This window comes from Thunnus thynnus, chromosome 1 (genome assembly GCF_963924715.1).
Source record: "Thunnus thynnus chromosome 1, fThuThy2.1, whole genome shotgun sequence".
In the NCBI taxonomy this organism is placed as follows: domain Eukaryota; kingdom Metazoa; phylum Chordata; class Actinopteri; order Scombriformes; family Scombridae; genus Thunnus; species Thunnus thynnus.
In genome coordinates, this window is record NC_089517.1 from 9,353,534 (window position 1) to 9,366,091 (window position 12,558).

Below are 12,558 nucleotides of genomic sequence, written 5' to 3' on the forward strand. Positions count from 1 at the left end.
CTCTTATTATTACTGACCTCACATCTCCCCCTGGTGCTGACTGAGGCGGAAGCTCAATGAAGTGCAAGGGGTGAGTGTGCGTGATGTACATGTGCGTGCGCGTGTATGTGTGTGGAGACTAAAAAAGAGCTCGTCTAATGTCTTAGGTAACTATCTGAAGTACAGAGAGAGATGACTGTAAAGACTTAAAAGAAGCAGTAAGTGATATTTGCACTGTCAGCAAGCGTAAGCCTCTGCATTGGATTTTACATATTGTTTTAGATTCCCTCTTATGAAAAAGAGGTGATTTTGTAATACATTTTAGAAAGAGACTGCACAAGCAACCAAAAAATATCCCTCTGGGAATATTACAACTAGAGGTTTAAAAAGCACCTCAGGGAATGATTCCTCAGAGGAATATTGTATCTGGTGATTTCAGAGTCTGGAATAACAGGCCGTTCTTGTCCTAATTAGAGTGTTTGAGTCATAAGGATAGTTTGAACCAAATGGACTGGACTGGATGGGGATATATCTACTAACTGCTGAGTATCACAGCATCAGGCCTACTGTGGCACCTGCAGAAAAACCAATTATCTGCACAATCAAATTAAACCTGAGAGATTTCAAAGGTGCGATGAATAAGACCTCTTCTACCTCATAGCGCAAAATGATCCAAATAAATCTGTGGTGGCAATAGAGTGGTTGATCAGGAACAGTGACTCAAAATTTACCTTGCCAGGTGCTGAAATATCTGGATTTTAAAACTCAGTGTAGCTGGTTTCCCAACAGATGTGCCTCTCTGTGCACAAAACAGTTGCTCCTATGAAGCAATATTACAGCATTAAATATGCTACATTACTTAAAAGACTGTTTAAAGACTCTGCAACAGTTCTTTATATATTTTACAGTCTTTAGCACAGACCTTTTGATGTTGCAATTGCCTGGTCACTATCAAAAAATCATATTAGTAACTGTGTAAACAAGCTTGTCTTTTGAAGTGTCATAAAGCTGTGGCTTATACCTGTATGGTCTATTGAAGGTACATTAATGACAAATAACCATAATATTCATTATAATGATTTGTCTGTGGTTTTCAATACTCATTATTCAAAAAAGTAATACATTCTTAATTGCTTTTTCAATAGTAATGCATTGTTTGACTAATTAATACCTGAGCACAGTCATTTATTAGACGACTTGTTGTGCAACACTCTGAGACGGGGACTGTTGTCATTCTTGATTTCAAAAATCGTGAAAGATGAAGAACTCAGAGAATAAAGTCCTCTGCTGTTCCTCTTATAAGCTCATTTAATGTGAGATGATGAGTTGTAATTATGAATTGCAGCACTACAGTTTTTAATTATCTGAATCAAGCTGTTGTTGTCTTAGGTATTGCAGTTACAATATGTTCATTATGTTTTTGTCATTTTGGGTGACACTTTCTCAGATACTGCAGTCTCTCTGCTGTTGTAATTTTACCGGGTACCTGATGATGGCTGGGCCCCTTAAGTGTCTGGCCTCTAAAAGACTTGCTGTTATCCTGAAGTGAAGATTTATGAATGTTTTATATTTTTATTTCCCACCAACTCTGGACCTGAACCAAGAGAGATTTGGCTGAAACTTTGGCAAAAATATGATACAACAGCTGTGTTTTCAGAGGCAAAGTGGAACAGAGAGGAGGAATGTGATGTTGCATTTGGACTGAACATGAGTGGATAATTGTGATAATGGTCATATGAGAATGAGTTTAGGGGCACATATTTCCTGGTTGAACCTCTGGACTGAACCTCAGAGCTTCTGGTTATGACATGACACCCTCATATTGCAAACACCTTACTGCCAGTGGTGGGTGGTAATGTAACTGTGCATTATATTGCACCGCTGTATGTTCATTACAATAATGAGTTAATGCGCCACTGTCAATGAAAATACTGCAGTTACCAATTAAGAAACGCACCATTTCTCAGACCCCATCCTGGTTTATTTTCCATAGAAACAGACATATTTGTAATTAAAGAGATTGTCTTAATGAGTCATATTCTGCAGTTTGTCTGTTTGTCAACTGATAATTATGGAGTAATCACCACTTTTTCCGCTGTGTTCACAAACATTAATGATGTAAACAAACCTGCAACAGATTAGAAGTCGTGAGTAACTTAAGTTTAGTGATTGTCTAGTGAAAAATCAACTTGAATTTTGGTTGTTTTGTTTACATGGGAATTACAGCTTGTACCTTTCAGAGAAAAATCCCTAACAACCCTAGAGTGAAGTATTCATTTTTCTCTGGAACGACACTTGGAAATGTTTTGTATGCCGCTGGCAAAAAAGAATATTTACAAAAAAAGTCTTTCATTTCCAATGTAATCGGATCACATGCAGATTTTAGTTTAGTTATGTCTAAGGTGGTATTATTATTTTACAAGTTCTGTTTGCCTCTAATATCTCACGTCTTAATACTGCAATGTTTTATACCACCAGGGTTTAGTGAAAGATCGTTTTCCACTGCAGTGGTGTAACAGCTGTATTGTAACAGCTCATTACTTGACTGTGGTGCAACTGCTGACTTTACATCCTAACATTCCAGGGTTTCTTCTCTCTCGGGCTTCAGGAACGACTGGCTGAACTATTCCAGGATTGTACTGCACAGAAAAGGGTTATAAATGTATGAAAGAATTAATGAATTTTTGAAACGGGTGCCATTCACCTTTCGGTTTCCCCATTACTTAATCAAATAGCACTAAAATATTAACAGTTTCCCTGTTTATTCACATAAGAAGATGAAATATCAAGATTTTAATGCAAAATGAAGTCCAAAACAGTTAATAATGGAGGTTTGAAGAAATATTGTGTAATGAGTAAAGAAGCTTTATGTTTGTTGTGTTTAGGTGCATAGAAGTGCCTAAAAAGTGTATTTGTGGGCTCAATTTTCTTCATTACTTTGAATTCACTGACCATTGAGGTCTGATTATCCACTGGACTTAATATGTTTGATGGTAACTTTATCTATTTGTGCATGTTCAGGTGAAATCTTTACTGTGTGTGGATGTTCTTGGTTACAGTTATCTTATTATGGCATAATGTTGAAAAGGGTCCAATACAGATTTATGAGCATTACTAAAGTCTGCCTCCACATTTTTCTACAGAATATTTTTCTAAAACTAAAACAGGACAAAAACAGACAGTGTTTTGGTGTGTTGGGAGGGTGGATTTAACTGAAAAACTGCACGTGCAACAACCATTTACGCTCTATTACCGGTGAGTTACAAGTAGCGACGTTATTTTAGGAATACATGGAGAGTAATGTATTACTTTTTTGGGGGTAAGGACACCGGTTGCCACCCAGCATTGATGATGAAGGGCAGAGGAGGCTCCGGTGTGAGACTGCAGCACGGTGCGCAGTGACCGGCTGCATCCACTGGGGGAGGACCGAGCACCGCCTGCACGCGCTGCGGTACACGGACGACTTTCTCACCGAGGCTCTCCATCATCACACACACACACACACACACACACACAATGGGAGGGATACAGGAGTATAGGTAGGGCTACAGCGGCAGACAGACAGATGTGTGATGCTCAGACTTAACCATGGGGCCATTTCCCCTCGCCTGCGTGAAGGTAAACTTTTACCCACCCTCGCGTCTTTTCGCCGTGACCGTGTGGAGCTGTCATTGATGCCAACTCGCTGCTTGCACACCTGCTTCTTCTTCTTCTTCTTCTTCTTCTTCTTCTTCTTCTTCTTTTTTTCCCACTCTCCTTAAATGATCATTATTGCTGCCAGTACCAGGAGCGATGCAGCAGAAACGGGGGCTGAAGTGGCAACAGATCCTGTTGAATTGAGACAAGACGTCGAGACGCAGCCAAAAAGTGTCCTCCTCAGAGTGCGTCAGAGCACGGATGTACAGAGTGGATGATATGGTCGCTGGTTGGTTACGACGAGGGATTAGTGATATTACCCCCCAAAATCAAGACGGGAATTTGGGCAAAAGCGAAGAACTGCATCCTCACCTAGCCTACCTCCTCCTCTTCCTCCAGCAGATTTGTTTGTAGGGGGGCTGAGGCAATTTCGTTTGCCCCCCTTTTCAGATGTAAGTATGAATGTCAGAATGAAGGGAGGCTATTTTAATGAGCTGAAAATTTCGTGCGTAATGTCTGTTCTAAACATAAATGTCTTCCATGCATTCATTTCCGAATATTCTACATTAACGTCCACTCAATAATAACAATGATACTAATAATAAAATCCCAATTAAGTTTTACTGCCTCACATTGCAAAAGATGCGTAATATCCTGGACTAAAGCGTCGCCAAAACAACGGACATGAATACATCATTTTTTATTTTATTTTTTGCCATTAACCCAACTGCTGTTTTCTCTTGTCTTCTCTTTTTCTCGCAGCTCCAGAGAGCGTCAAAGGAATAAAGTCATTCAGATTCACCGGAGCTCCATAATATAACAGCAAGGATCCAGTTTTTTTTTTTTTTTTTTTTTTTTTTATCTCATCACATAAAATGGCAACCAGGAGTGACCATGGAGGATCAAAAGACGCATTTGGGCGCAAGCCCTGGTCCTGAAGAAATTAACCACCTGATGGGCACCGGAGAAACCAAGGAGAGACTGTTTTGGTGTCGCTTGTTGACTTGGTGATTTATAATGCTGAACAAATAAAGGGGCGCTGCAAGTTGGACACAGAGCGTCTGCGTAACAGGCTATGCCACCGGCCCTTACATTTTTTGGTTATGGTAATGATGTCATAAAATACTGGAGGCCTGTGTCTAAACGGGAAGATAGGCTGATCAGTATCTCCTATCATGTAAGTAACCACATGGACTGCGCTCAACATGGACCTAATTGAGGTGTGTTTGTTATTCTGACTCATATTCAGCACTGATTGGTCGAACCGGTTGATGCCTCATTTTCTCGCTCTGCGCGCGCTGAGCAGCAACTTTTATCCTCTGGCCTGCATCCACATCGCCCTGAGGCGGTTACTATAGCGCTCACGGACCGAACCGCTCATTGACTTAAAATGGAGTTTGCCATGGTGGGTGCGGACGGCGGGTGCAATAGTCACCTGCCTTACGGATATGCCCAAGCTCGCGCACGGGAGAGGGAGCGCGAGAGGGAGCGCCAGGTTGCCCATACGAGAGCGGCGGCTGCAGCGGCCGCTGCCGAAGGTGGATCCGGCGCGGAGGGAGGAGGCGGCGGCGGTGGCGGCGGCGGTGGTGGCGGTGGCGGCGGCGGCGGCGGCGGCGGCGTTGGGGGGTCCACCTCCACCTCCTCCTCGAGCGCTCATCTCCTTAACAACCGCCAGCATCAGTCTCGCGCCGCCTCCTCCTCGAACGCCAACATCAGCAGCGGCGGTACCGCCTCGCGCCCCTCCTCCTCCTCCACCTCCGCCTCCTCCTCGCAGCCGCCACAGCACCAGCAGGAGCCCGAGCAGCAGCAGAGGGTTCTCAGAGAGCGGAAAAAGCAGCGCGGCGTCGGACGGTGGAGACGCAGCCGGACGACTCTCGGCGGGGACCTGCGCCACTCGGAGCTGGCGCTGCTCGGATCCGAGGAGGACATCATGATAGAGGAGGAAGAGGCCGAGGGAGCCGAGGAAGAGGAGGAGGAGGAGGGGGACCGGGGAAGCAAAAGGTCGAGTTTTCTGTGTAACATGGATGATGAGGAGGAGACCGTCTCGATCACTGACAGGCGCCCTCAGTCCGGATACGAAAATGTTTACAGCGAGTGCGGCTGCTGCGAGAGAGTTGTCATCAACGTGTCGGGTCTGAAGTTTGAAACTCAGCTCAAGACTCTCACTCAGTTCCCGGACACTCTCCTGGGAGACCCCGACAAGCGTATCAGGTACTTCGACCCGCTGAGGAACGAATACTTCTTCGACCGGAACCGACCAAGTTTTGACGCCATTCTTTACTATTACCAGTCAGGGGGGCGGTTGAAAAGACCAGTCAACGTCCCGTTTGACATCTTCTCCGAGGAGGTGAAGTTTTATGAACTCGGGGAGGAGGCGATACTCAAGTTTCGGGAGGATGAGGGTTTTGTCAAAGAGGAGGAAAAACCTCTGCCTGAGGACGAGTTCAAGCGCCAAATTTGGCTGCTTTTTGAGTATCCGGAGAGCTCCAGTCCTGCCAGGGGGATAGCAGTCGTGTCAGTCTTGGTTATAGTCATTTCTATTGTCATTTTCTGCCTGGAGACGCTGCCGGAGTTCAGGGATGAAAAAGAGTACCTACAGCCACGACACAACTCCAGTCAACCTGACCACGGATTTACCCCTTTCAACGACCCGTTTTTCATCGTGGAGACGGTTTGCATCATCTGGTTCTCCTTTGAGATTATAGTCCGCTTCTTTGCGAGTCCGAGCAAACCGGCTTTCTTTAAAAACATTATGAACTCAATAGACATTGTATCCATTTTGCCTTATTTCATAACTCTCGGCACGGACCTGGCGCAGCACCAAGGCAACGGGCAGCAGGCGATGAGCTTTGCCATCCTGAGAATAATCCGCCTGGTCAGGGTGTTTCGCATCTTCAAACTGTCCAGGCACTCCAAGGGGCTGCAGATCCTGGGTCATACCCTGCGCGCCAGCATGAGGGAGCTGGCCCTCCTCATTTTCTTCCTGGTCATAGGTGTTATCCTTTTCTCCAGCGCGGTGTACTTCGCCGAGGCGGACGAGCCCACCTCTCAGTTCACGAGCATCCCGGACGCTTTCTGGTGGGCGGTGGTGACCATGACCACGGTGGGCTACGGAGACATGAAGCCCATCACTGTCGGTGGGAAGATAGTGGGCTCTCTCTGCGCGATTGCAGGTGTGTTAACCATCGCGCTCCCGGTGCCGGTCATAGTGTCCAACTTCAACTACTTTTACCACAGGGAGACGGATAACGAAGACCAGACACCGGTGGTGGAGAGCATGCCACCGGGCTGTCCGTATTTCCCAGACTTTCTAAGGAAATTCAAAGGCTCGCCCTCGGGCTCCTCACTGGGTGATAAAGCGGAGTACATGGAGATGGAGGAAGGGGTGACGGAGTCGCTTTGCGGGCTGGACAAGAGCCCCAGTAAAGGAAACGGCACAGACATAAGCAGAAAAAACAGTACTAACTCAAAATCCATTCAGACTGACGTGTGATTACAAGTAGAGTTTCTTTTTTTTCTTTCTTTTTTTTCTAAAGAAGAATACTCCCTATAAAGATACTGTATGCCCAACAGCAGGTGGTCACCCTAAAACAAGTTTTACGCACGCGTCAGAGCTCCCATACACATGCATACACACACTCACTGGTCACCATTTGGCAGGTTAAATGTTTCATTCTCTCCCATGGCTGGTTACAATCTCAGAACAATAGTTTCTCTCACATCCTCTCCACACTGTTGAACCCTTAGGAGCAATTATGACCAATATTGGCCTAATGGGTTGAGTATTTTATTGATAACCTGTGTGGGCTTCCAAATCTGACACAAAATCGAAATTCTAGATAAGACAGGCTATGCATTCGCACTTTATGAGTTTCATCTGTCAATAATAGAAAAAGGGTAGGGATGATCGTTTTGCTGTTATGCAATAAAGTTAACATTTGTTTGCACTAATGTAGAATTTGCGCGGGTTTGGCAATTTTTTATTTCAGAGACAGAAACTGTAGGCCATGCAAATGGCAATAATTCTTGTCATCCTCTGACCACTTAGCTGAAGAATGAGTAACAAATAGAGAAAACGAAGAATATTAATAACCCCTTTCATAAGCTGCCAGAAAAAAATTGGACTCCAAGAAAGGAAAAACCTAAGACAGATAAAAGTCTCAATTTGTTACTGTTCCAACTCTTAATATCAACAAAAAGCTCACTGATAGGACACAGCATTTAGCAGTAATCACATAAACCAGGGCTAGAATTACTTGTGTTGACCAACCATGAAAGCTAAGCACAGGAATCATCAGAGTTAAACACGGCTGGAGAAATGACTTGCCCCCCCCCCCACTCCCCCCGCCAGGTTTTGTATGGACAGGCTTGGACCCTTAGTGACAACACTTTGCCCAGCTTCATTTAAGTCACCTCAAAATGACAATATCCCTTTACACGGACGCAGATGGAAAGCTATAGCAAAAATGACTTTTGTGGAAACTCCTTTTGGGGGAGTTTGCGAGCAACTTCCTCTCCTGTCCGCTGGACTTCGTGCACAAAAATATTTTTTTCTCAAGAGGACTATGATTATCTCCGAGCTCAGAGCTTCTCCGGGGTGTGGATGTCTTCCAAGGTATGTAGCCTACTGTTTGCCTCTGATACTGATCTTTGTCCTCCCCATTTTATGCGAAGGAGCCAATAATACTCTTGGAAATGTGGGTCTATCTCAAAGATGATACATGCATCACTCATGACGCACCATCTTCAGATATACAGCTGATTTAATAATTTCCCATCTTATCATTTATTTTCAACACTTGGATGTCCCCTCTACCAAAGAATTACGCGCTATTACGCACGCGTAATAGTGCGTAAAAATACTCTAGATGGACGCTTGCCGAAAATGGCGGACATTCCTGTCAAAATATGGTAATGAAGTTCATGTTTCTTCTGCACCACCTCGATACCAAACTCAGGTCTAATATACAACGATATTACAAGCTCATTAATAATGGCGCAATTACCTCATCTTAGGTGACATCAGATCAGACTGCTGCTGGTTTTCCATTAAGGATGGTTCATGTATGGAGTGTCTGGAAAGTTTACAGATGGAGTACATAAGCTAAAACCTGACAACAGTAGCTATTTTCATATAACTCTGAAAATGTCAGAGTCCCACAAAGTTTCACCTGCGTCCATGGATTGTCTTAAATGCATAATAATGAAAATATAGTTGACTTTAGTTCACTGGGTTTTTGTTTGTCTCTGCTGTCCATTCACCTTGTTGACAGTATTCTCACCTTCCACAGCAGGTGTAGCATAAGGAAGAAGTCAGAATATGTTGTTTCACGATATGCTTATCAGCCTAAACCTTTACTTTTATTATTTAAAATGTGAAAAGTTACACCATTTTGCTGCTTAAGTCTACACATGTTGTTCTGTAGATATTTAATGGCCAAGTAAAACCTTAAAGTCCCCCTCCACTCAAAAAATGTGTTTTGCTTCTTGTTCCTTCAGTTGGATGTTTGAGCTTCACTGTGCAGAATGATGTATGTGCAGAGTTAAACACTAAAAGGCTGTTTTCAGTCATCTGCTGAAGGTGGAAAGTTTCTCTGTGCTCACCTTTAATCTCAGTTTAAAGCGTTTGTGGGCCAGTATGCAACTTACACTAGTGTGATGTGGAAACTTGAAACGTCCAGTGCACACACACACTGAGGGAGGAGGAGACATCTTGCGTCCAGTAGTTAAGCGGAGAAGTTTTAAGAATCTTTAGGTGATTTAACTTTTTTTGTGGAAAAACTGTATTTGTTCCAAATTTCTATTCAAATGTGTCTTTAGATGTCTTAAAGACAGATGCAAAATAAATAATACCAGTACAAAAAGTTTCTGGGCCTTAACTGCATTACGTGTGGAGAAAAAGTTGAGAAAACATTATAACTGTTGCTCTTAGCAAAGTTAAATGTCCTTGACAGTACTTAACAGTGTTCTGAGTATTGACAAAATGCAGCAAAAGACACTATGTACCTTCAAATATGACCTTAAGGCCTTATGACTGCATCACAACTCTATCTGAAGCACCCAAATGTCGCACCCTGTCACTCACTCTATCAGTGCCTCTCAGCATTCCTCAGCACATAATCTCTGCATCAGCGTATAATAATTTATTGCTCTGTGTGTTTATATCCTCAAGGGAACTATTCATACACGCTATTTTCAACACCTGCACCCACAACCCGACGCACGCACAGCACCAGCCTGGCACGGGGCCAGCTCCTCTTGATACCTCACACTTAGCACTTACATAATGTGGCTTATGGCAAGAGGCGCAATCCAAAACATTTTTTAAGCAAAGTGTGCGGGTCAGGCATATTCTTAGGCCTGTAGCTGCTGAGCTGACTGTGAAAACAACCCGTATCATCCTGAGCCACAGAACAGCGCTGAATGGTTTTGACTATTCAGAGCATCCTATTGTCACGTGCACGGTGAGTCTTTGTAGTGCAGATTTAGACCATATGGCCGGGCCATGTGACAAAGTGAGTTATTTATGGTTATTTCTCAAAAGGTATTCCATGCCTGTCAAAGGACATAAAGGAGAGGTGGAAAGAAAGTGAGTGTGCGGTACATAATGTCAAACTGTTATGTAATAATAGCAAGAGCAGAGTATAAATGAGGCGAGTTGATCAACAGGCAGTGCATCGACAATTTTGCTAATCAGTTAATAGTTTGAATCATTTCCAGTAAAGACATCAAACAGTTCCAGCATCTCCAGTTTCTCTTCTTCTGTTTTGTATAATTGTGAAATGAAGATCTAGGTTGTGGGAGCTACTGATGTGCATTTTTCAATATTTGTGACATTATAGGGATTAATCATTGTTTGATTGATCAAAAATCAGATTGGATAACGACTGATAAACAGTAATTAGTTGTAGCTCTAAGAGATATTGACAATACTACAATCTTACACTCCTGAGGATGGACTGTTCATTGATAAATGTTTACAATGCTCCGTTCTAGCACACAGTACAAACAATAGTGAATTGCGGTGATTCAGGTTTTCAGTGGTCAGAGTCACATCTGTACTGTACAGAACACAGTGTGAGCTCCCTGGTGGTAGTTTGACCTCCAGCCATTATCCTTGAATTTTATTCTCCTGGACTCAGCAAAAAACTAATATGACAGTGGTTCTCAACCTTTTTTTGTTTGTGACCCTTTAAAGTGAAGCAATGTCTCAATGCAAGCCCTCATCACAGCTTGCATATCAGGTATGAGCAATTCAATTAAATAGTGATGTTAAACGATTTCATATCAATATTATTAAAGTCTTGAAGAGGTAAAACCCTTCAGTGTTTGATAAAAAAGTAAATGTCTTAGAAAAAATGAACAGACTTTCTGTGGCAGAGATGTTTTCCTCACTTATTTACCACTAATCATATTGTGACCCTTCAAATTTATCTTGTGACCCCTTGGGGAGCTCTGATCCTCAGGTTGGGAACCTATGATGAAGAACTTTTATTAGTTTGTACTGTATATGTGCTAGTGAAGGTGTGTTTGTTAATATTTAAAAAAAAATAGAGTTACGCAGCCTTTCTGTTTGTAATGTTTTGGAAACCATTGGCTTTGATCCTGGGGTAACTCATGATGCATCATGAAAGACAAATTATTCCCTAAGATAATAGAAAGCAGGAATCAATATTTACAACACTTAAGATGACTTTAGACCGTGCGACAACAACGATCGTGTACGTTTATCGCATGTCACATTTTGTGAGATGCCTATGATAAAAATCTTGGTCACGATCGGTGTCAGACAGTGCAACATCAATTTGAAATATGTCAGCTTGTGCGCTGAATGTGTGGTGAATCTTATCGCTACGATGTAAATAGAAAAAAGTTATATGAAAGCAGACACACATCTTCAGCTCACGTCAAAATACAGCAAACTTCTTTTTCATCTCACCTTCATTATTTTGGGACATATTTTCCCCCTAAAATTTATTCAAAACATTCATGCCGGCCAGTGTATTCTGTGTCATTTCATGTTGTAATCTGATTGGTCCAAATCTCCAAATCGGTTGTCAGTGGACGTGTGTCACAGTGTGATCTAGGACACCGTTTTGGATTGACCAAAGATTTTACCACCTTCACATATTAAGGCCATAAACTTGCAAAAGTCTGAACTACTACAAAGCATGAGATTTAAACTGTCTGAAGTATCCCAAATCCTTTCAAACTGCATCAATTAAAGTAACAGTACTTCTCAGGTTTTGCACTGTGGTTCATCATATTGGCACCTGCATTTTTTATCGATTGGGCTTATCATACCCCGCAGCCCACAGTCCATAGTTTATGGGACAGTTGACTCTTCCAGGCTGAAACAACCTGCTCTGCATAACAGAAGCCAAATTGTGCTGACAACCATAGGTCAAAGTCACGGCTGACCCTGCTGACAAACGGCCCATTTAGCTGTTCAGAAAGTGATTCCTACCTGCAGCCAAGACGTGCATCCATCTTCTACATCTGCTTACCTGTTCAGGGTCACTGGGGGCTGGAGTGGATCCCAGCATAAACTGGGCAAGAGATAATACAGACAGGTACACATTCACACTCACAATCAACCCTCGGAGAGATTCCAGTTCAAAAGTGTCATTTTATTAGGTACACCTAACTAAAGCTAATTCAATCTAATGCAGCCACCTTGCGATAAATCCTACCGTAGAGTTTTTAGAGGAGGTGATTCCACTTTATGATAATTTTGGTGCTGTTGAATTATATTGTGTTAAACTGAGAGGTAATGTAATTGGAGTGGACAAAATTACAAAGGTAGGCAAGTAAATTCCAGGTATTGTTATTTATATAACCAAAATCACATGTTTACCTGAAAGGGCTTTAAAGTCTGTACAACATGTGACACCCTTGATCCACAGATGATAGGATTTATTGCAGGGCATTGTTGCACTAGCC

At 42.8% G+C, this 12,558-nt stretch overlaps 1 protein-coding gene across 2 annotated transcripts in view; it reads left to right on the top strand.

Annotated features, from left to right (window-relative positions):
* The first annotated feature begins 4,191 nt into the window (after positions 1–4,191).
* kcna4 (potassium voltage-gated channel, shaker-related subfamily, member 4) overlaps positions 4,192–12,558 on the top strand; it is a 59,872-nt gene continuing 51,505 nt past the window's right edge. The window contains exons 1-2 of one of the 2 annotated variants that reach the window (XM_067577691.1): positions 4,192–8,526; positions 8,632–9,435. In XM_067577691.1, the coding sequence (XP_067433792.1) occupies positions 5,006–7,108 (2,103 nt within the window). In that variant the 5' untranslated portion in view covers positions 4,192–5,005 and the 3' untranslated portion in view covers positions 7,109–8,526; positions 8,632–9,435. Of the gene's footprint in view, positions 8,527–8,631; positions 9,436–12,558 lie in introns of those variants that run through there. The other variant, XM_067577631.1, reaches the window with a different exon arrangement.